The sequence below is a fragment of the Fringilla coelebs genome, assembly GCF_963513975.1.
Source record: "Fringilla coelebs genome assembly, chromosome: 1".
Taxonomy (NCBI): domain Eukaryota; kingdom Metazoa; phylum Chordata; class Aves; order Passeriformes; family Fringillidae; genus Fringilla; species Fringilla coelebs.
In genome coordinates, this window is record NC_140028.1 from 70,616,967 (window position 1) to 70,642,777 (window position 25,811).

Sequence of the window (25,811 nt, forward strand, 5' to 3'; positions counted from 1 at the left end):
CCCATGTTACGCTAACAGATCGCACACTTCCATAGCTTGAACAGACAGAGTTCCTGTGACAGACAGTAACACTGAGGGCAAGGGAACACACTGCAGGGCTTTTCACCAGACCTCTCCATTTTAACTCTGAAAGCACTTTGTTAATCTCACTACCTAGTAATTCTGGGAAAGTTATTTAAGCAAGACTGTGGGGATATGGAGGAAGAAAGTATCTATGTGTTTATTGGCACAACTATTTCAGTCAAATGTAACTATAAGACAGATCAATTCTTACCTTAAAAATATTTTAACATGCCCTCTCATTGGAATATTCATGTAAAAATGCCAAATCCCAAATTTATTTTCAAAGCAACTTCTGTGAAATAACAGTACAGTTTGGTTCTTCTCTTTTTGCTATGAATGACATAAAAGTTTAGATTGGAAGCCTAATTTTTAGACATCTTATATTAGGCAAGGTGAGACTCACTCTTTACTTTTTCATTTGTTTCAGCATCTTAATTTTTGTCCTTCTTTGAGACTAATCAGAATTAGAAAATTCAGAAAAGAATATTCACAGCACTGTATAATGAAAAGCCATCCTTATGGACACAAAATCTTTACATGTCTCTTTTAGTGTCCTGGTGGAAACACTTTAGGGCACATTTGACCCATGACAATACTTGCTTTTACTTAATGAAACACCGGACATGAAATGTAAGTATTTTTTTACTAAGTCTGTCATTACAGTTCTCTTAATACATATATTTTTCCAATCACTTTCATAATCTCATAATCACTGATCCATAATGAGCTTTTCTGTTTTGTCAGAAACATTACAACTGGGTTAATTTCAGAGTTAGCTACAAATGGTCTTTTCTTCAGCAGTTCTTATAAATTTCTTAGAAATTAAACAAGACTTCTTTTAAGTTTCTTTTTTTGTTTTTGGTGGTTTTTTTTGGTTTTTTTTTTGTTTTGTTTTGGGTTTTTTTTGTTTTTTTGTTTTTTTTTTGTTTCAAATCAAACAAACAGCACAATTTCTAGCCCAACAGATGGGCTTCCATGAAGAAGTCTCAATTTCTGTGCAGGCCAAAAGGATGTACCAAAATAACTGAGTTCCAAAGGCTCACCCATGTTGCATTACCTTAGAAGAGGCAACATGCGCATGATACAGAGTATAAGTCTTAGTTACTAACGTGCGGCCAGTTCTTGTCAACTATAGGAAAAACTATGGCAGGCCTTACCAGTGTGGCTTCGTTTGTGAACCATGAGCACATTGGGACCGATGCAAATTATCCCACAGATATCACATTTTAGCTTTCCGTTAGGAAGTCGAATGCCTCCAACTCCTGACAAAGCCTTGCTGCCTGGGCCATTGTGTGAGCCATTCATTTTCTCTCCTGCGGCATCAAGCATTCGTAAATCCTCTGCACATTCTTCCCCATTCATTTCACAGGCACGCCCATTCTCTTCATCACTCTGAGTCTCTATTTTAATATTACCAGCTGAAAGAAACAATACAGGATGCCACTCAGTTTGGTTACAGAACAAATAATGTGGCAAAGAAACAATCACATGAAAGGAGTTAACTTCTAAACAGCAGGTACAATATCACTAAATAACAAATGCTGTGACCTCAACTATAATTTTGTGGGCAATGTGTGAGTTTGTAACACATGGAGCAATGAACAGTGGATATCACTAAAACAAATACAAGGCATCCAGGGAGCTGGGTACCTAAACAATATTACAAGTCTGTTTCTAGGTCGCTTTGAGATTTTTGTGTTTATTCCTTTTATTCTGACAATCAGGCTAATTGGAATGAAACTTAAAATTAATCCACTTCATAGGGATTTGTTCAAAACAATTGTGAAAGTAAGTAACTCAACTCAATGGATACAAATGAACAGAAAATGCAACATTCTCCACTTGGCAGGAAGATTCCAAGGGTTGTACAGAATCCAAATTTTTGGTTTGCAGTTCTACGGGGTAAGCAATGCCAATGGGAAAGCAGAGTTCAAACACTGATAAAGAAATCAGGGTAGGGAAGGATGGAAGGAAGAATTTTAGGGAGCTATAGAAGTGATAGCTGTGTTTCTAGGACAGCAAGTAGAGTAATTGGAGACTACTATTATAACCAGAAGTTATGATTAAAAACCAGTCAAATAAAAAAAGCTGGCTGGGAAAACTATTAGGACTTTATAGGATAAATCCTTTACATTGTAATCCCATAGGTGACAATTGCTTGCAGCCAGAATAAGAATTTAGGTAAATTTGCTACAGCCACACAACATGTGATAACACAGAGGCTAGTATATTTGATGTGATATGAGCACAGCAAACTTCAACATTAAGGAAAAGGGTCAAGATTCAGACAACTTCGTGCCAGTATTCATTCCTCTTTTCTCCACAGGATTGTATGATGTTTCATGTAGGAAAAAAAAAATCTTTGCTATTATTTCCCTCTTTTCTAATCTGGTGATTTTGATGAAAAAAATGCTTCTTCATTAGGCTGAAAAAAGACCATTTCATTGCCCAAAAACTTACTTTCCATACAGTAAAACCCCCTCTACCTTCATCCCATCCCACCCCAAAAAAAGGAAAGAGTTTACTTCAGTAGGTAGCTAAGAATATGAGTGATCTGTTTCACCCAATAAAGTCCAGGTCTTTTTCTTCTGTGGAACAGCAGTTTTATGGTAACCTCATTCAAAAGCGATGCTGCAGCAATGCGATAACAAAAAGCTACGGACAATAATCACCTCAAGAGATTGAAAGACTTTGACATTCCTTTGAAATGGAAAGGATTGACAAACTCTTCTCTGATACATCCTGCAACCTCACAGGTATCCCAGAAGGACTGCAAGGATGTAACTGACAAGAGTATCTGACTCAAAATCCTATTGGGAAACAGAAGCCTAAAGGTGTTCACATTTATGAATATTGCTTGACTGGACACCTTTTAAAAAGTCTACCAGTCTAGGTATTTTAATGGTTTTTTTAAGTATTGTATTTTAATAGAAATCATATGCAAACCAGAATAAGTGCATATCTTAAATAGCAGTTTTCCTTTAAAATGTATGTTCTAGAAAGGGGAATAATTTAGTGATATACCAAAAAAACTCAATGTCCAAACAATGACTTAAAAAGATGGCACATCTGATCAAACAGAACTGATTCTGCAAATTTAATGGGCTACAACCTCATACGGCTGTTTTCACCATGGCAAATGGAAGCAATAGAAATATTTGGCTTGAGTATATGACAATTTTCCACAATTTACATGTAATTTTTTTCCCTTTCAGTTATAAGAATAATAAATATGTATTTTTACTAAATAATTATAGGCTCCTTGCCTGCCAGGGATTTGGAGAAGGTAGCTTTTGAAGCAGTTTTTTTGTTAAGTTGAAACAAAACACACATGAAGAAACAAAAAGATCAGACTACTTAAGTGCATGCAGACAAACATACATTACTCAGAAATGAAATGACACAAACAAAAAAATCATAAAAGTAGGAACTAGATGGAAATGCTCTGTAGTGAACTGAGTTTCAGTATACTTACTGGAAAAAGATTTGGGAATTATTGCATGAAAGTCCCTAAAGCCTTCCGCCCCGTATGCAGCTGCAATAAAGAAGGCAAACAGGATGCTGGTTTGTGGTACTGCTAGCAGTAAATGTAAAAGAAGATGGCACTATTGTTATAAGATAAATACCTAGGAGAAAGACAAAACTATCATCACAGAAGCAACATAAGCAGTTTAGGATGAAGGAGGAACAGGAGAAGGACAGCTGGCAGGGGAATCCTGACTCGTCTAGAACAATTCCCATTTGCGAAAATGCCCTTTTCTTCCAAAGCAGACAACAAGTTTTATCATGTTTTCTAGAAGCATAATGTGCTCTTGGGTATTCCCCTTGCTTGGGCAGTAATTCCTGCTGAAGTCAAGAGGAACTCTTGCTAACTCTAGTGTCAAAAGGGTCAATGCAGGCCCCTACAGTGCAGCTTCCTCAGAAATTATTTTTTGCCAATATGCCCTCCTTCTGTGACAGAAATCTCTTAAACATCCTTGTTGCATTACACGGATTCTTACACATCCTTGTTTCTAGTCTCTGCAGTCATAAAAAGTGAAATTATGTTGTTTTCCTTTTATACCTGCTGGTCTTATGCAATGGAAGAAGAGGTAGTTCAGGTTTATGTATATATGTATTTTTTATTGTATATATTGGCATATTTTTGGTTTGTACTTCTAAGGCTTGTCCTCACAATGTATTTACAAAGAACAGTTGTACGAATATATTATACCCTGCATATTATAAGTAGCCACATACAAATTACCATGCCACTGGGCATGCTGATACAAGTGATGCTGGAGTTCATTACTTGACATAAGCAATGACAGGGATATCGCTCCAGCCAATATTCACTAAAGCTCTCCACGGCTATGTCCTGGAGTGCTGCAGCTGTACTGCTCAATGAATGTCCCTGTGCAGACCAGGCTGAGTACCAGGATGTACATCCATTCGGCAGTGCAGCTCATGGCAGGGGTTCAGTTCACATGCAGAGTTCACTTTGCCAGTGAGAGATGGTGGACATTGAGGGCACCTGACTCACCCTGGGTCCTCACAGAAATTTTATAGGTCTAATAAAGAAAAAAAAAATCTCTCCCTGTTCAAACTTAGTACTTCTTGTGAATCTGTCTGCAATACAAGAACTAGTGAAAAGAGTCCCACTGATGCAGGAGACACAACAGGAGAGAGAAATCACTCCAGTAAAAATGCTAAGGACTTTTATTAAATCTAAATAATAGGGAAGGCAAGGTATACTTTCTTTTTTTTTTTTTTCTCCTTGGGAGCTTATACTGAAAATAAAAACCATCAGTGTTTTCTACTTTTGTGAGAGTGATTCTTGTCCCTCCCTTGTTATAGTAGAGAAATCACTTATGGAGCAACAACGATGTGAAAAATACCTGTAAGCCATATTTTTCACGTGCACTAACTAAGAATGTACTCGGACTTTGTACCAGTTCCTGAAACTGTTACCCAATACAGTTTTTGTAGAAATAATTTCTATACACATCCATAGCTATGTACACACATATGCATTCATTAATTAGCTTTAAAATAACTCATGGTAATAATTTCTCATTGGCTCTTCTAACACCATTAAGAAATTACTCATTAATTAATTTACTTCAATGTGGTTGGAGGTGACCTTAAAAGGCTCAGTATTTCTTCCCTTTGTATACATTGTCACAATTCAGGGCTGTTTAATACAAACCTTTTTTTCTATGGAAGGGGTGCAGAGTTCTTTGATGTCACTGAACTGACAGCTTTCCCCCACTCCTTTTTTACCTATCCAGAGTGTGGAAAAATTACCCAAAAGCAGGGCACTGGCTGGGTTCCTTGTGGTCTCTTATGTTTACTGGATATTTCACTTTGCATTTTCTGAAGAGCATTTTAAATTAATGTTAAAACATCTGTTCAGTATTCTATGGCTAAAGGTGATTTATGCAAGTCTTGAAAAAAAAATTGATATGTCAAAGGGGAGAGAGGTGATGATATAATTTATCACTGAAGAGCAGCATTGCTGGCTCCGCATCAGACTTGGGCTGGGGCAGTCACGAAAGCAGGATGGTATGAGAGCAGACAGCATCATACTTCCCTGGGAAGAGCTGAGCAACATGGAGATGGAAGGGAGGCATTTTGCAATGAGTGAAAGAGTTGATGGCAAGCAGAAAGGAGAAAACAAACAGACCTCCTGGGAAACTGGACGTAGAGGGTGGCTTTCGAAGGACAGAGAAATAGGCAGCTGGAAAAAAGATGCATGGGAACAATTAGTAATTTGTTTACAATCCACTGCCAATTTACCTTCTTTTTTAGCTATGAGAGTCCCTCCCAGCTGTAAAATGCTTTCAGTTTTGTGAGATTTTGGCAATGGCATAGGCCTCAGTACGTGGGCCATAATTCTATTTGGAAGGAGGGATTCACCTCCCAAGTCATATCATTCTCCAGTGGGATTTTTAAAGAAGTAAAAAAGCAAAGGACCTGGCTATCAAAGGTATTTAAAGAGTAGCAGACAAAGACAAATCACATTGAAGCTTCTGAGGCATTTAAACAATACAATTATTTGATTTTTAATGGGATTTGACCTTTTATCCCAGTAAGTACAAAACTGTATCCTGTGGCATGTACCTGCCTTTAAGAACTTATCCTTTAGACTTTATTTGAAAATAATCCAAATAATTTGGTTGTATGTCATGCAATGTTTTGTTTGTACTTTGTAGCCAAGAGCAGAGAGAAATTTCTCTTCAAGTGTCTGCAAATAGTTTGGGTGCCTGTAATTTTTTGTTTTCATGGCTCACTTTTTATTTCAAGACAAGTCAGAAGTATTTTGTTGATATTAGTTGATGCTTAAATCTTAGCTTTAAAATCCAGGAGTTCTCATGAAGACACCATAACTATTCAACCAGCAATCCCACCTGACTGATTTGAACAGTAGCTCATCACTGTAACGGTGAAAAAACCAAAACTTTAACACCACACAGTCTAACAAATGATAGAAAATGTTGCAAACAAGGCAGAATAAGATGAGGAAACCCCACTTATCAGGCCAAAATAAATCACCTCAGCATAGCCAACATGTGTCAATAAATGCAAACAGGATCTCTTCTTGTTTACATAGGTACTCAGAAAACAATATTGTCAGCAATCCCACCTGTTATTTCTGATACAAGACATAACAGCTATTCTGTTCTGTAACAGCACACAAAAATTTTAGCACTTGGTTTTATGCACTGAAATCCTTCCCCCTTTCCTTTTTATATCATGGTCATTTACTGGGGTATCAGCTCTGTTCTCACCCCACAAGAGCACTGCAGGTGTAGGATGCCATTCTCAGAAATGAAAGTTGTCTTTCCACAGAATATTTAAGGAGTCATTATTCAACAGCCAGACTTGACAACAAACAACGGTGACCAATTCTTTAATTTAAATATGTTTCCATTAATAATTTCTTTGCCTTATGAGCTCTGAAGCGACAAGAATAATTGTGTGGGTGTGAAAAATGACAACAAAAGGTCTGGGCAGAGGAATCATAATGCAATGCCTTGAGCTCTTCTTCAGTCTAATTCAGATGACACAACATAACAGAGATGGGACTGATCAAACTGATTATTTAGCTACAGAAAAAGCAGGTGCACCCAAGTGCTTTTAAAAATTACTATTCTGCTCCCTCCTGTCTACATAAGCACTGCATTGGCAGTGCTAATCAAGTGTTTGCGGTGTCTCTGTGTAAAATGCTGAAAGTTAGAGGGCATTTTCAAAGGGAAACAAAAATAACAGAAAGAAGAGTAGCAGCAGGAACTGCTGGGACACACCTGCAGGTAGAGAGGCTGGTGCTGACGGATAAGGAGATCCTCGCTGCAGGGTCCATGCTGCTTCCTTTGACTCCAAGTGCCAATCAGCCCTTGGCAGCCAATTTCTTCCCTACTCTAATTCTGGCTTTCAATCAAATGGATATTATTCCAGAAGCACAGGCATCTACAGATAAGCTATCTCCCACGGGACAACTGGTGTGAGGAGCTCCACCCATGTCATCACCCATGACTGCAACTTCTCCTGCTACTGTCTGGGGGAGGTGCCCACTTCATGAACCAGCTCCTGTCAGCATGCACAGCCTGTTCTCAGCAGAAAGGAGCAGGGAACTGTGCTTCACTGCATTGCAAAGCACATCAACCTGTTTTTCTAGGGGCAGTGAAATCAAACTGTACGGAATCAAAAAAGTGAACAAAACAACTAAGAAAGTATGTCCTCTCTAGGTACAAAAAGTGGCTTTTGCTCCATTGTACATTCTCCCAGCAACCTCCTGTTAGCTATCTACAGGAATTTTCTAAAGGACCAGTAAAGATGGACTGATTAAAGACAGATTCAAATAATGCCCTTAAATGTACACTTGAAGATACGTGCCTTTTATACACTTTTCTAAACTTGTGTTTCAGTAGGAAATGATCTGTAACCAAACCAAGGGGCTGGTCTAGTTCATATTTCTTGTCTTTGTTGTGACACTTCCTGGTACATTTTGTACTGGAATCAAGTTGTTTTTCCAAAGGACAGTTAACTACCTGGCTGTTTGATGTTCATCATCTCCACTACAAGTAAAACTAGACTTTAAAGGCAAGAGAAAGAGCACTGTCAGGAAATGCCATACTAAACCTTTCTCAAGTTCTACATGTATGTGTAATCCATGCTTCCTAGATTGGAAATGCTCTGCATCTTTTACTGGCTGCATGATGGAGAAGCTAAGGGAAGTTGCGGGTTTGCTAGTAACAGACTAAATTGACACTTCCCTGCTTTGAGAAGTACGCTGGGAACACTTTCAAACTGGAGAGAAAGATTTGCTGACAAATGATAGTAATAACAGCACTTTTCATTCTCAATTTTTTTGTCTCTTCTGCTTTCACCAAACTTTTTTTTAATATGGGCATTAAAGGATGAGGGAGTAGTAAAAGGGCCCTTAGCAGGAAATTTTTAAAACCTTAAGTAACAATGCATAACAGTGAGGTAAAAAAACCTACCATACTTGAAAACATTCTCAGCTCACACAGGTGGGTCCATGAACCCACAAGCTTATGTGCTGAGACTGGAACCTCCAAAGCTGCATTCTCCAAAAAGACTGCCAGCACAATCATTGTTGCTTACACTCATTCCCACACAGCAACAGTTATCCAGGAAAAGCAAAGTCTCAGATATATGATATCCTAACATTTAAAAGGCTTTTCCCTTCTCTTATTCTTCCACAAAGCATGCTTTAATGAAAGTCATGGGTGTTGACCCATCTTCAACTAATGCAAAAAAACTCCAGCTAAAGGCAGTTGCACATGGCAGCTGGGAGAACATGAAAGGGGTATGCACCTGCAAAGATTAGTGTTTTGGAGAAGAGGAAAGACCAGAAGCTCTACAAGATGGAAGGAACAGCTGGGCTCTTCTGGGAGTTACTGTGGCTATCCCTTAACAAGACAAAGGGCTTAAAAAGTGTAGAAACAAAATTAAAAATAGACAAGGTGATCAGTTACATATGAAAAATGTGAACTGTAGTTAGAAGGGGAGTTTTAAGCTTGTTTGACCAAGAGAAAGTCTGTGAAATCTGAACACAAACAGAGTGTATTGGTCAAGTACCAGATGAAGGCAACAGTCACGGCCCCGAAGAACAGAACTACCACTCAGGGACAATGAAGTACCCCTTGGTTCAGTGGTTCAGGGAAAGGCAGGGAGACGAACTATTTTTTATATTCCTTCAAAGAACCTTAATTTGCCTTTCCCTGAATGCAAAGTTAGCCTTTCTTTGCAAACCCTCCCCTTTTCATGTACCACCTCAGTGATCTGCTTGCACATCCTTATTTTTCTGCCTGGAGTGGCACAGAGCTACCCTGTCTCAGGGTCAGACCCTTGCAAGTCCATCTGTGTTAACAAGTCAATGCGTGCTAACAATGTGCTGTGCCTCCACTATCAGTGAACGGACTCAGGGACTTTTCCAGGGACCATTCAGCTATCATTATGATGCCTTGAGCAGCATTTTGCACTGATGTACATAGTTCCCCATAGCTGTCAAAGGGTCAGTAGATCTAAATTTAGACCAAGCAGCTGTGTTTAGGTTTGGGGAGGTGCCTTTGGGTGTCGTGCCAAAGCTCTACACTGTCAAAGTCCTCTTTTGAGAAGAGGTCAGAGGATGAAGTGGGGAGGAACCCAGCCATTTCAGCACTTGGGAGGGAATACACTATGAAAATTTTATTATCTTGCCTACTTTAAAAACAAATTGCTGAGCAGAGTCTTCTCTTCCCCCCTCATATGACACAGGGGAAAAAACCACCAGGGATATCGAAAGTTTATTTTAGACTAAAGCAAATAAAATACAGTCATCACTTTAGGAGTGATAAAGTAGATGTTCTCTCTGAGGAGTGTGAAAAGAAGTTGATGCTGAATTGCAAAGCCTGTTTTACGTCTGTTAACCCTGAGTGCTCAGTTATTTTTCCAGATGCTATTGAAGATTCTTCTTTCTGGATTTTATAAATATTATGACAAAGTTTTGCAATCTAAACTGCTCTTTACTTGATTAGAGCGTACTCAACCTTCCAGAAAAAAGAAATCCTAATCTACATCTTCTGAGGAAGAGGCAAAAATTTTTCTACAGAAATCTCAAAAAAATTCTCTGAATATGGACATACCTGATAGTTCCTGAGGGGAAAAATGTCAGGACAATATCAATTCTTTCCCACTGTGTATCACAGACAATGCTTTGCTACAGTGACCTGTATTCCCTCTCTGGCAATCAGTCCTCTATGTTGAAATGGCAAGAAACCACAAATGATGTTGGCAAACTTGCAAGCTCTCAGAGATCTGGATTATTCTGATACAAACACATTTTAGTACACATTTTTAAGAGACTTCTTGTCTTTTCTCACTTCTATATCATTTTCCATGCTTGCAGTTTTCTTGCTTTTACCTCAGGAAAAACAAGCACACCTTCCCTTTCCTGAACAGAATCCATCCTTAACCACACTGTTGCTATGATAAGTCATCCCCGACATTGGGCGCCTCTTCTGTGAGGCATACAACAACTGTAAAGTCAAATACTGTTTTCTTGGGTCTTTGAGGGCAGTGTTAAGAGAAAAACCTAGATTCCACTAGCTTTCTGCAAGAGATGAATGAGATAATATTCTAAAAAGATGAGTTTCTCAGAACGATGTGGAGAAAAATATGTCAGAAGAATAAATAATTTTATATATAAAAGACATTACAGCATCCTACCTGAACTTCCTAACTCTGATCTGCAATCACACCTCATCAGTGATTTGAAACTGAATTTAGGAGTCCCTATTCCTGTCCTGAAGTGCGTCTCCAAAACCAGAAAGTAACTATGCTGCAGAGTTGAAGTTTAGCTGAGTTTCTGGTGCAGGTATCACCATGCTTCTAGAAGAGAGAGGCAATCCACTCAGGTGCAGCATCCTCAAACTCTGAACAATTCTTCAGCAATATCTAAGGGCAGTGAGTGTAAAAGGTGTTTCAAAATTATTTTACCTCAGTAATCTAATGTCAAATTCACTGTAAACACAGTCAAGATCTCCATCTTCTGACAGTCACAATCACCATGCTGGGTATCTTACATCAAAATGCAAACATTTTCTTAACTTGTATAGAACAACAAATCATCCAAGCCAACACCTTGCTGGCAGAGCTTCAAGGGACAAGTCTAATTTTTAAACTGAATACTTTCCAATAGCTCCAATCACTCAACTAAATTGTGACAAGGAGCCCAAAACTGATTCTTATGAACATCAGAAATTTATACAATTCAGACGACAGAAATTATTCCTATCAAAACCTTTATTTCTGGATGAGGTATAGAACAGAAGAATCCAATAAGATCTAACTAGTGTTCAAATACTCTTCCACTCATTTCAATAGGCCTACCAATTCAACACTTGTCTATCAGCAAAAGATTTTTACAAAAGCAACTAATGTTTTGAGGCACCCCAACTTCAGATACTAATGAAACTAGATTATCAGAAAACAGATCACCCTGGAAAATGCTGATCCACTAAGAAATCAGACCACTGTCTCAAGCTCTGTATCTGAATCTTGGGCATCCAGTCATCTCAGAGGCTTCCTCTGTTTAGCTTGCATGTGCAAGCAGGCATTTGTTACCTCCTCACAAACTCTATTTGGTATGACCTGTAAGTTGATCAGTAATGAAGTAGCTAATAAAAAGGACCTGTAGTAGCATTTCGAATCCCAGAAATGGTTCAGCTATTGCTTTCCAATCTGCCCCAGAGAGAGACTGTGAAATCCTTGGTCCACTGCAGTACCACACAGACTGGAAGCAACTGTGTTGCAGAGGAGAGGAATTTTGAAGTATCAAAATTATCTGGGAGCTTAAATCTCTTTGACTTTTAGTAATATTCAGATTTTTAAGACAACCTGAGCTTCCTGTGGTGGGGTCCTGGGGGGCTGTAGAAAAAGTAAGCCCACACTGAGAATGCTGTAAAACTTGAGTCCAGTTGCAGCTATAGATGAGAAGGTATTACAGCTTCCCCCTTGTCCCCTTGGCTTAACAGGAAACCTTTACCTACTGTTCCTCTAACTCCTTCCACAAAGGGCAGTCTGGACATATTTTCTCCCTACCCACAGTTTATCTCCTTAGCATCTGTCATGGTCTAGAAGTTTGGATTAACTCCTACACCAGTTGCTATGATGTAATTTTAATTCACTCAAGTTGAGAAGAGAAGAGAAGAGAAGAGAAGAGAAGAGAAGAGAAGAGAAGAGAAGAGAAGAGAAGAGAAGAGAAGAGAGCCTCTAACTAATGGGTGCCCTAGGAAGCAGCTGGAAAAAATCCTTAAGAGTGAGTTTTTCTAGCTGCCTGATATCCCAAGGGAGCTACAGCACCTCATTTTCAAGCATGTTATCTTCCAAAGGTTTATTTCACATACAGACATGGGCCCTAAGTATAGTTTTTCTTTTGAGGTTCTATTATTTATTTGTTTGTCTGTTGTTTTGAAAGGACAGTTTTAAGAACTGTGCACAATACAGGTCTAGATCTCTGCTCAGCTTTCATCTCTGCAGGCAAGTTCAAAAACACATCATGGCTCTATCTCCTCTGTTGCAGCAGTATTGTGGGAGGCCCCTACACTGGCACTGCCTGCATCTCTCCTTTGCATTCAAGGACACAGTGATGGTTCAGTTTGGGATTACCTTTAACTCTGTGGAAAGCTATTATCTCAAGTTACCAAGCTGGAAACTTTCTGACTTTTTGTCATTTCTCTTCCCTATTTATCAATCTCTCCCTTCCTTCACTCGTTTACTCACTCCTGCCTCTCCACTCTGATCTGCTTCTTTGCGTTCCTGGAGGTGAAACAAAAGAGCTGCAGTTGTGACACTGCAGTTTGTGTGTCACATTGTAACATTTCCACATCCTCCTCACTCTGTTATAAAAGTACTCTAAGAGGAAGAAGGGCAAATAATGAAATATAGGAAAGCAGGAAAAGAGGAAGCAGCCAAGAGATAGCAGCCCAACTGAAATGCTAAGAATTATGGAGAAGTGACATAAAGGGAAGCATAGACCAGGAATTATACTTAGTGGCTTAGCAAAAAAAAAAAAAAAAAAAAAAAAAAAAAACAAACAAAAAAAAAAACACCCAAACAAAACAAAACAAAAAAAAACACACCTAACAAAAAGATAGAGAGATTTAGCCCTTTTTTGCCTCTTCAGTAATCTTCCAGATTACTACTTCTCTTTGACATTCACACACTTGACACGTATTCCCTTCCCCATCTACTTTAAGACAGGCACCAAACTGGTTCTCTGTGTGCAGCTGGACTCCTCTGAAACTGAATTAACCACCAGCCTTTTCCTTACCTTCATATCAAAGGCACAATTAGAAATTGCCTTTTTTGCTGAAGCTAGCCGTGGGGGACAGAGTGGAATAGTACAGAAGGAAATCGGCTAAAGCAGAGCAGGAATTGCCTAACTGGGCAATCCTGCCTGGCTGGCAGTGGATGGAGACAACTTAGGAAGTCCTTCCACTGAGATCATGTGTCCCACTTGTTCAGAATGAAACTTGGCTGGAGAAGAAAGCATTTGAAATTCACATGAAGAATTTTCTCTTCTTCATTTCCAGGCAAAATAGATACAAAACAGAACATAGACTTCTTTAAGAACAGAGTGGGAACACCAGCTTTTTATACTTGGGGACTTTTCAGCAAGAATTTGTCTGATAAAGAGCTAAGTAGAAAGCAAAAACATGAGGAATGACCCTCTATAAATATCACACCACTAACAGTTATGCATAATTTTTGAGTCAAGCTCCAGTTTTTGTCTTATCTGGTGGATAACTGAATTTTGTAGTTTCTCTGGAAGATATTGGTGAAATCCTGCATGTAAATAAAGACAGGAGGGTTACACAAAGGTGTACTGTGGTATATTTATTTGTTCATCACTGCATGAAAGCTACCTTATTAGAAGAACTGTCAAAACCATTTGGGGTTATTCCCCACAAAAGAGGCTGTCAGGAGGTGATAAGAAAACGGGTTTTAGTAAGGTTTCACTTCCTTTGAAATACACTTGAACAGAGAATATCAGCAGGTTCAGCTCTTCTCTCCACCATTTATCTGTAAATTAGAAAATATCCTCTGGGCCACTTTAGCAGTGTTTATTTCTTCAGCCAAAGCTAATGTAATTTTGGATATGTGGGACTTCCTACCTGCACAGGAAGGAGTTAGCACTATCCTCCAGTGAATGGCAACAGTCCCTGAGATGGAATCACTGTTGGAGACCTGCACTGCATGCCCCATCCTGCCACTGTTACTGCTCTCCCAGTTGCCTACAGGTACAGCACCAGTACCTCTAGTCCACAAGGGCAGAGTTTACACAGTGCACTGTTCTTGTAGGGCTGGCAATGACCAAGGTGCAAAATACCCAGTACATTTATGTGAGAGGAACTATGACCACTGTGAAGATTTTGCCTAGCTTGTCATATCCTACCTACTATAGATATGGGCTTCTGCTTATTCCAGATTTTAGGGACATGACCTGCCTTCTTCTGGCTTTACTGGTCCTGGTCTGGTTTTCACTTCAACGGAACCCCTCTTGATGTAGTTCAGCATTTGCAAGGATAAAATTCAGTCATGCAGCAGTTCAAGAAAAATAATGTTTTGTTAACTCAAATGAGCACAGTAAGAGAGAACATAGACATGGATGTTCTCCACGGGAAACGGATGTATTTTTTCTCTTTGACTTTGGATGAAAAATGTAAAGCAAAAGTGGCATAAATAGAATCACTTTTCTGCCAATCCAGTCATAATGTTACTTGCTGTTAAACCAGAACAGTTGGAAACAGCTAAGCATTGGGCTCCACTGCAGGCCTAGCCATAGGGAAAGGCACAAGCAAGTTGGTTAAGGAACAATACCACAAGGGGATTTTTATGCTGCTGTAAACTTGGAAAAAGAGAACATTAAGTAGCAATAGAAATGGGTAATACATGATCCAGAACTATTCTCAGTTTCTCACCAAGTATTAATAGTATTTATTCTCTAATATTTCTCATTCTCACACTCACTGTCCTACTGCTTCAGCCTACAGAGAATTCAATAAAAAACAAAATTTTACAGTCTGAAATAGGGGCAAGGCACTGGATGCAGACTGAGAAAATCTAGGTTTAATTCCTAGCTTAGTGACAGACTTCCTGTGCAGCCATGGGAAAGGCATTTAATCCATCATGTGCCCTTACTTCCCTATCTGGACATTTTTCAATTATTTTTAAATGGGGATAAGCCTTTTTTTTTTTTTTTTTTTTTTTTTTTCTTTTTTTTTTTCTTTTTTAATGGGGAACTCAAAAACAATTTTGCTGCTTAGAGTGATTCCTTTATTCAGGTACATGCCTCTGAAGTGTCCTAACTCATAAAGCTGAAATCTGGCCATGCACTGGTCACCCTCCCGGTATGTGTTCCACAGAAGAAGATTAGGGACTATGGAACAGGCAAAAGTTGTAGCTCCAAAAAATTACACAGAATTATTATTATTATTATTATATATTTGTGAAAATGCTACACATAGTCTGTGATGCATCCTACAAAATTATATAAGGGTAGAATTCCTGTCCAGTCTAATAAACCTTGGTTCTACCCATAAAATACTGGATAGCAAATGCTTGGAGCCCTCAGCCAGCTTTCCTTATCCAGATTGTTCAAGGTAAATAAGTAAACTTTTTCTTCCTCAAACTGATGCAGAATCAGATATTTTATTTTTCCTCAACTGACCTTTTCCCATGCTATGATTCTGTTCCAAGAGAGATGTAAAAATCTCAAAGGCAACTACCTCAAGGAAAGAAAAAATCATAAACTGTTTAATAGCCAAAGCAGTTTTTAATTATCCTCCACACTGAGGCCAGCATGACAAAATAATCAGTGGTCTGAGAAAGGAGAGAAGAGAAGGGCTCAGCCTCTGCTGTGGGAAATGACCTAAAACGAAAACTCTCATCTCCAGTTCAGCTGCATAGTGCTTCTCATACACGTTCAGTTATGAGGTGTGAAAATTCACTCCAAAACCAAATTGCTAGAGTATTTTTTCTTAAATGCAGAAGATCTTCAGAAGCATCTAAACATAAAGAAAAGTCTGGAGCAAAGTACGGATTTGATACCCTGAAATTTGGGCTTCTGTCTCTACTTCATCTTCAGCTGCCCAGCTTCCCAAGACCAACCTCATTCACTTCTGTCACATCAGCACCAGGCTGAAATTTCACTTACTGCACTGATACAACCCAGGATTTCTGCCTTTCCAAATCAGGCACAGAGCTTGGAATCAGCCCTCCTCTTTTTCCAGAAGTCCAAGTGATACAGTAGATTGCTCCTCTGTACTAAGATCTAGACTAATTAGAAGTCGGGAAACTAATTAGTTCCTGATTCCCAAGTGATCTAATAATTCATGGACAATATTTATTTTATTCCCTCATGTACAATCACCAAATCCTTAATTTATTTACTTTTACCTGCTTTATATTTTTCAATCTTATATTTCAAGCTGAAGAGATGTGGTTTAAAACAAAGTTGAGTACTTTGAACCACACCAATCCCACTGCACCCTCGAGAATAACACATGAGACTGTTTTGCTGCATCTGTTAGAAAAACAAATTTGCTCTCTGGTCTCCAGAATATTGTATATGGTTTAGATTGCACTGCAGAATTGATTACATTTCATTCTGCCCCACCTTACACTTTCCTTGGCTAGAACTTGTAAAACTTAATTAATCCATTATGTATATATATATAGCCTTAATTAGACTGCAAATTCTTTGGGGTATTCTGTTGGTGTTTGTGCAGTGTTTAGAGTAACAGAGGTTCTTTTCCAGTAGCCCTGTGCCACAAAGTAAAATGAGAATTAAAAAAAAAGTCCCAACAAAACAATTGGAAAAAAAAGGCAATAGAAAACCCCCAAGCTTAATTCACTCCCTTTCTCAATCTTACACAAACAGCAAGAGCGAAAATGGACAAAGGACACACAATTATATGCAACTAGAACAAGATCTGTGCTGTGAACATTGGTGCCAGGATTCATAGAGTGATCAAAACTTGTTCTCTTGTAAGGGTTAATGATCTATTTAGGCTATCATTGTTGGCATTTCCTGCCATCTCAGCATTTATGGAATATTTGAAAATGTCTAGCATGCAAAGTTTCTGTCAAACTTCCTCTCTGTTCCTAGTCGCGTGCCCTAGCCAGTATAAGTGCCTTTTACTTGGAAGACTCTTTTTAAAAGCATCTGCCCGGTTTATGTTTCAAGTGCTTTTCAAATATTCCAAAGGATAAGACATTGCATTGTGTTTTCACAAATATGATGGATTCTCAGGGTAGAAACAAACAAATGTGTGTCCTAATGTGCTGTAACATATCAGGAAACCTTCTTTCCCATGAACTACCAAGTTGCACCTCCTTGTTGCTACCAAGCCAGTCAGAGTACATCAGCAGTGCCCAAACCAGGATTCATAAAGCACCTAAATTTTATATTAACACCCAGACAGTATGGTGGGACTAAGTGTGAGGCAAAGGAAAAAATGAAAAAATCTGTGACTGATGAATGATGCTTTGTTCATTTAGGAGAGAGAAAAAGTCAGCTTTGAATCTGAAGTTACTTGTCCAACACAAAAAGTCAAAATTTTAAAGGCTGGTTATTTCTGAGCACATAAAACACTCAAATCTCAGTAATCCAAATATTCTACTTGAAGGCCTTTAGACTCTTGGAAACTGTAAGTCACCAGGATTGTCACTTGCATTAGAGTGGTTCTAAAAGATCTCCTTGCCACCTGGATAAATGAAGTACGGCTCATCCACAGCCTCAAATTCCTTTACCTCAAATTCATCATGGAGTCCCAGGAAAGCTGATGTGAATCACAGGCTCACACCTTCAGGGTAAGGTGCTTCTCAAGTGTTTTAAGAAGAGAACGTTAGAAGTTTCATTTTCTATTGTCATGTTTTGTCAAATGAATGTGCAGTGCCTGTCAGTAGGACAGGAGGGTGGCATGCTACAGAAAACCTTCCCAGCAAGTCTGCTGAAACTAGCTTTGCTGATGCAAATGTGCTATTTGCTAGAGCTGCCCATGGCTATCTGATTAACTCCCATCCTATGCCTGAGCGCGAAAAACACAACCCGCAGCCCAAAATGTGAGGATCACTGTGTTCTCAGGAAGTAGGCAACAACTTGTGCTCTGTTTCACTGAGGGCAAAAAAGAGGAGTGAAAAAACCACCATTACAGAGAAAACATGAGTTCTCACACAGGAAGGCAGGGGACTGCATTGTGCTCAACTAGCCTGGGGTAAGGAGTTATATCTTGAATTTACCTGAAGTTCCCCAAGATGTGCATAAGGAGATTCCCTGAATACAAATTGCTTTCTGGGACAGAAGAGCAGAGGGGTCCATCACTACCTTTATTACAACAGTACTTTTGACTATGCTTTTGTATTTGTTAGCTCAGTTAGTTACTGAAACACCTCTAAGAAAGTTATTAAGTTAGGCATGCATAAGCTTTCAGTGGAAAGCTGTATGTCGCATGAGAGATACAAGATATCTGCATTTTCTATTAGATTATTTTAATATGTCACCCATCTTTCCCTCTGCTGAGGGCATTATATGTCCCCCAAAGCTTCACTATGCAGTCATCATTTTGGTATAGGACTGCAAAAGAATCTTCTGGAGAAAAACATTTCATGAATGTTTCCCTGTCTCTCCATTACAGACCTTACTTCTATAGTACTGCAAGGAATTAGTAAATAGAGCACCTGAATGCAAGGAGTAATAGCACTTACGAGCTGCAGGGGAGAATCCTGAGGACCCATGTACCCCTCACTGATAAGCTGGTAGGGGCAGGCAGGAGAGCCTTTTCAGGCAAAGAATGCTGACAGGAAGACTTGGGGGCATGTGTGTTTCTCTCCCTCCTTTCTCCATCTCACTCTATCTTCATCAATTCCTTGCTGGCCCTTCTTGTACTATGACCTTCACAGCTGCCTTGGCCCAGCCACTTTACAAAGACTACAAAAGCCACAGTGGGTACAAGCGGATCTTCCTCAGCTGTTACCCACTTCCCAAATGGAATTTACAGTTAGGTTTCTCATAGGGATACAGACAAGCTAGCAGGAACTAACCTTTTCCTCTTTTATATTTGAAAAAAATATTTTTATGGCATGTGTTTATGTTGCAGAGTATATCTTTTGCTTGGTCTAAAGAAGAAGGAAAAGCTCAGCTTTCAAGATAAATGTTCTTTTGCATATGTGTACTGTTTTTACAGAAACATAAACACAGAGGAACTTGGTTTTGCAGGCACATAATTTTGTGTGCTGACAGACACTTATTTGTATGTACATATGTGTGTGTGTACATATAAACATGCAAAGGGGAGAATATGGAATAAATGGGTCTTGATGGCTGGAAAATATATTGCCATTTCAAATGTCAAAGGGAATATTAAAGAGAACAAATGAATTATGAAGATTTAGAAATGAAAAACATATTTGCATTGTCTTCTAAACACCAAGGGCTGTATCATGTATGGTATAAATCAGTCTCTTTCTTTGAACACAGGAAAGAGCTTATTATTAATGCTTATACAGTACAGCAAATGTACAGACTCATTAATGTGTGATTACAAAATAAACAATATCAGACTTCTCTAGTCTGTTTTGCAAGGAGAAAAAGAATTCCACTTAACACCACAATAATCCCATGATAGGATACCAATTTTACTAGGATCTACTAGCAATGTAGTGGCAAGATTAAACAAATGTGATACTACAACAGAGGTAATGCCTCATTACCATTATTCCACCCTCATATATTTCATGTGTTGGGCTCCAAAGCCACTGAAGCCTTTTGCTAGCACAATTATCATCTCTCATTTTTACTTCTACTTGCCATTATGTGGACAAATGGGCAGGAAACTCAACCCCTGCCCAGAAAAGCCTAGTTTCCATTTGACTTCTAGATGACATGTTGTAGATCCACACCTGCAGCAGACAAAGCTCCAGTGACCATGCTGGCAATTAAGGCTTCCCCACCTCCTCTCCACCATCCAGCCACAGGAGGTGCCAGTTACAAATGGAAGGAAAAAGAACAAACCCTGACTCAGAAAGGAAGGTGCCATATCAGAGGGCAACGGATGTTCTCACTTCTTTGCTCATGGCTTCAATCTGAGAAAAATGGGAGGAGTGCTTTGCTGTGACAAAGACAGAAACATTTTCAGCCTGAATTGTGAATAACAGCCAGCTGGAGGTCAGAGTACAGATGGATCATGCACAATTTGACACTTCCCTCAGTCTCACTGGTGTTTTCGCTTTGCAAACCTCGGCACAAAACCCAAGCACCCCATAATAAGGCAAACATATTTGTCATAGTGAATTCTATAGGTGCATGTGTTGTTTTCCCCTGAAAATAAATTTTCATATGAAAATAACTGAAAGATGCACTTGAAATGCAGACACAGCATGAGGGGTGCAGGAACAGCAGTGTTCCCCAGTTCACAGTCCCCATTTTGGTGCTAATGAAACCATCCCGCTTCAACGCCAACCACTACCACCACTTCCGAGCATTGCAACACACATTCACAGCAGGAAAAAACAGGTTCCAGAACTTGGCCCATATAATGCTGAGGTGCACACTACTGTGAATGAGAAGGGACGGATCTCCCTCCAAAAAACCCCTAAACCACTATGAAAAATCAGAACACAAAACTCTCAGCTTAGACAAAAACCCCCAAAACTCAAAAACCACGAAAGATTTGGGAAGTTCAAATCCATAGCAGGGATGTTGGCTGATCACAGCTTCTTACAAACACAGGATGCTTCTAAATGACGAAATATGGAGAATGAATATTTCCTCTTCTATTAATTGCAACACAAGCTGAAAGTGTCGCCAACTTTAGTTCAAACCCACCTTTTCATTGCATTAAACATTTCTGTTGTTACTTAATCAGCAGGGAGGGAAAAATCATGTGCAGATACTCTGTTATATGAAGGAATTAGAAATTTATTCTAACGATCTCAGTTATTATTAATTTTTTAAGGAAGTGTCAGGGAACAAGTGAGTTTCTCAAATCATTCCATGAAATAATCTAGAAGTTACTGAAAACTCTGGTAAGAGCCACTTCCTCAGAAGTAACATTTCCAGGGTAAAAAAAAAGGTTCATGTGAAAGTTCTCCTTACCCTTTGGTTTCTTCTCCTTTTTTTCCCTCCTTTTTTTTTGTCTTTAAACTCTGATATGTGGCTTGGAAGAGTGGAAGTTAATTCATGCTGTCATATTTCTTCATTTTTGCTACATTTCTTACATTTATTCTCAACCAAGATAATTTTGGACTATCTTTGGAAAAGAGAAACAAGAGAAATGGAATGTGCAAAACAAAGAGGAAAATATGTGCCTAAACTTTTCTTCTTAGATCAGGCCTGTTTTGGCTGGAACTTGAGAATAACTGTGTGTTTGCTCTGCCATTTTTTTTTCTGCAATCCTTCTATCAGGTTCTTAATTAAATTTTTAGGTATGGATTTTGCCATGTAAGGTCTGAAATCACATTTTCATTCAGAGAGTATGAGTTACTCACTCTCAAAAATCCCATTTGGTGCCTGTGATTTCACTATGGCTAATGGTGAAACGATAGATTAGATACCTTCTTGGGACTTTTTATGCAGGCAACTTAGACACCTAAATGCTTCTGAGAAACATGACCCTAAACTGCAATACAAGAACTGGGCATTATTCCTAACTTCAAGATGTGTAAAAAAATAAAGAAATAAGCACACACCAGGGTTAATTCACTAGGAATTCCTGCATGTGCACCTTTATAACAGAATCCACACAGAATCTATGGGTGAGGGAGGAGACAAGGGGAGGGAGAGAGGGAGCAGCAGGATGTCTTGCATTGCAGGCTGAGGTGTAGCCTGCTTTTGGGCTGCTGTTCTTCTCACTTTTTCAGGGAGACAGCTGGATGGGGCATGACAGTTTCCAATAAGTTGTGTCTGGAAGCCAAAATCCTGGGACGCTAGCTGATCCACCTTCACAAGTTAACAGCTTGTTGTGGTCCCACACCACCACCATAAATGACATGCTGAGCGTAAGCCTGCCCTAGTGGCTATGTCACACCTGTCTACTGCCTGCCAGGCAAAGCTTTTTCCTGAGAGGTCATCTGAGGCTTCAAGAAACCTCACATAGTGAACTCAAAGGACAAGGTTTGGGAACAAACCTCTGTCCTGCTGCAATGAGTGGTGTTCACTCCTGGCTTTAGGACTACAGCTCCAAAAAGGAGCTCTCCCATCTCCTCTCTTTATCATAAAGGGCTTATTCTACATTGGGGAAAACTGTGGAGGCATGGCCACACTGCACATCCTTCCTTGCAAATCTCAAATGTGGTGGATCAAGCCAGAGTGACACTGTGTTTGCACATTTTACTGTGGGACAGAGCCTGGGAAGTTCACATCTGAGGGGAGAGCATAGCTGCAGGTCCTCTGCAGCCAGAAACCATCTCTTCCCAGGGAGCCACCATAGCAGGAGCTGAAATCACAGAAGTATGAGGAGTGGCTGAACAAGACCAAAAGAGTAGCTGGTTCTGAAACACCACCTTTGTAGGGGCAAGTAGTCCCTGCACTGTGCCTCAGTCCAGCAGTTAAGTTTTTGGTAAGGCTGCAGTCAAGAGCACTCAGGGTGTGAGAAAACTTGCTCAAGGTAAAAAGCAAGCCTACAACAAAGAGCAAGCAAGAATTAACACAGAACAGAGGGGTGGCTGGTTTTGGGAGATGAATCCAACTTTTTGATGAAGAATTATTTCCTTAAAATCACCTGAATTTTTGCAAGCTGCTGTTACAGACATCCTCCCCAGCTTAAAATATGCCCATCTTCCAGCCAGAGCCTGGTGTTTCTGAATTGAGCTGCAGCCACTGCTGAGATCCTGCTAGATAAATTTAACTCCCCAGCTAGAAGGGGCTTATCTCTGAGGCACATCTCTTCTGCTCAGATAAAGAGAACTTCCTCTCACTGCAGTTTAGATCAGCAGACTCAATCTTTGTACCTAAAGCCACACAGTTAAACACACTGCATCTCTCCTATTCAAGCAATGCTCACCACTCTCCAACACTGAACAAACAAAACTTGCACAGTTCCCAGGCTTTTCCTGACTTTTGTGCTGATATTGTCTTCTGAAAACACAGCTTTACCCAGCAGGTGCTCATGAAATAGGCTGCAGCTCCACAAGCTACACAGCTCTGGAGAAATAGGAGAAAAAAACCCATAGCTTCAGCACCTCCTGCAATATCACGTTGCCACACAGTGGCATCATGCTGCTGTCATGCTTCTGAGTAAAAAAAATCCTCACAACACTAAATAAAAATCATTGTAAAAATACAATTCTTTTTAGGATCAGTTCTGTTCTCAAGGCTTTGATTTTGTCATGTGCTATGGTTGCATCAAGAGGGCAGATTTTTACATGCCTGATCTGGCTTTGCACGGGTTGAGAGAACTGAGCTCATAATGAAGCACAGCCTATTCTGGAGCTGTGGCAGCTCTGTTTTCCAGGCTGGGTCACCCTTACTTCCACAAATTTCTTGCAAGTTTATTCTGAAAATGTTCACCTTCCATTACTTGCAGCAAGCATTTTAAAATTTGATAGAGGAATTCACCTTCAGTAATAGGGCATTTTTCCATTTGCCTTTGTGCACATTTTTCTGAGTCCTAAGTCATTATACAGGTCAGAGCTTGGCACAACAGGAAATTCCCAGTGGCCCAATATACCAAGGTCTTCTGCACCTCACTCGGTTTTACACTGTTTCACATGCTCATGCAAAATACTCCTTTGAAGGCTGGAATATAACTTATATCCTGTATAGCATATTTAAGGGCATTCATGAAATTTGTCACATGCCTTCTCCAACTAAACCACCCCCATACTCCTCTATACAAATCCCTATAAGAGTTTTGCAGACAAAACTAAAATAATCCTGACAAAAATATCTCCTGCATTCTCTTTAAAATAATATACATCATACTGGCAGGCTCTCAGAACATACAATACCAGTCCATACTGGGGACTGTTACTTTGGGGTTAGAAATAGGGGCTTCAGACCAAACAAGAGGGGAGATTCCTGACTTCCCTATTTTTAAGAGTTCCTAAAATATTTCAGCTTCAAGTTTTTCAATTCCTTCAGAAGACTCCTCAGTTGGACTTTGTTTCATTGTGGAGGGTTAAAGATAATTTTCAAAGCTCCCCAAACCATTTTGAAATAAATTTTCTCTCTGCTCTCATGGGGGCTGCATCAGGTGAGACAGCAATTATCACTGATTATTTACAAAGTTTTATCAGCTTCTACACACTTCCAGCCCTTACAGCAGCAGAGATGTCCATCTGAAACCTGAGCAAATAAAACCTGTCCAAAAAAAACCTGAGCAAATATTACACAAGTTATTTCAGCTCTTGGAATTTGGTTCTCTGAATGTCCAGGCACACACATGCCACACTTTATTATTCACACACAAGACACTGCCTTCATAGCCACTGAACATCCACAAGGAGGAGTGTGCAAAGATTATTAGCTCCAGCAGTCTTTTTCTTCAGCCCATTTTCCTGCCCAGCAGAATTACCGGGGCACCAGTGTGCTGGACCTGTCTGAACCACAGGCCTGATGTTGCAAGCTGGGGTGGGGTACTTCCCCTTTTGTCTTTCCTCGCTTTTTCCCTCTGTCTGCAGCCTTTCCACACTTCTACTCTGTCTCCACCCAGCTGTGTGTGAGTTGCAGTAGATTTATGTAATGGCAATGGTTGTGGTTGCCTGGTGGCCCCTCAGCAATGCTTGTGCCCATGCTCTCAAATGACTGAGCTCCTTTTAAGGAAATAAAGCATCTACGCTGCTCAGAGAGGGGACACTTGCCTGCATCAGTAAGTAGCTCCTCATGCAGGTTACAACCTCTGAATGGCTGAAAGGGAGGACCCCATGGTGTGAAGGCAACACTAGGGTCTTAGTGATGCCAGGCACCAAAGCCTGCAGCTACACAGGTTTCTGCTTCAATAACTGAGTTGTGGGAGGGACACAACATCATCACTTGGTATTTCCCACTGGGAGAGAAAAATACCAAAAAAAATCTTCCTTCTAATGTCTCTTCCCATACTGATTTATTTTAAACAAATAGACTTTATAACTTCATATGAAACTTGTCTGTTTTCTACTGATGTCTATGATCACCCTCACTGGTTACTTGCGTATACTCTGTCAATTGTATGACAGTTTCAAACTAATTTTGTGAGATGAATTTTCCCCACCTCTTAAAAAGAAGAAGATCTCTAAACATTATTTGTTCCAGGCCCAGACTGTAACCTGTGACTGCAGTGGTAACATTTGACTTCTGTCTTAGAAGTCTATGGTCATCTGCAGCACCAGACAGCTATCTGTGCAGAAATGGTGAGCCCACAGCCTCTTTCTGAGGCCACTAACACTGTGAGATGGCTTTTTTTATCCAGTGAAGGCGACCTATGGAATAGGGAGTTATAGACAAAGGAAGGCACTGCCTACCTTTCTAGACAAATGCCAACACTGCAGCAAATGGCTACTTCTCCTTGAAGTAGGGCTTGATCTACAGATCACTGACTCATTAACTTCCCACACATGGCTTGAATTAGGATACAGTCTCAGAGCACAAACAGCCCTAAATTGCAACTGTTTACCACACACAGGATGTTCAGTACTGATCATCCACAAAAGGTGCACACAACGTTTAACCTGAAACTTGTGGAGAGGGAGAATTATCAAATGACATTTCCAATAGGGTACCA

The 25,811-nt window shown here is 39.7% G+C and overlaps 1 protein-coding gene across 17 annotated transcripts in view; it reads right to left on the minus strand.

Annotated features, from left to right (window-relative positions):
* Positions 1 to 25,811, minus strand: part of IKZF1 (IKAROS family zinc finger 1) — a gene marked incomplete at its 5' end in the record, with an annotated part of 52,835 nt that overhangs the window by 15,961 nt on the left and 11,063 nt on the right. For 6 of the 17 annotated variants that reach the window (XM_084212860.1, XM_084212861.1, XM_084212872.1 and 3 more), the window contains one exon: positions 1,221 to 1,481. The exons of 10 other annotated variants lie outside the window; for them this stretch is intronic. In XM_084212860.1, coding sequence (XP_084068986.1) covers positions 1,221 to 1,481 — 261 coding nt within the window. Of the gene's footprint in view, positions 1 to 1,220; positions 1,482 to 3,538; positions 3,599 to 25,811 lie in introns of all 17 variants that reach the window. One more of the 17 variants, XM_084212867.1, reaches the window with a different exon arrangement.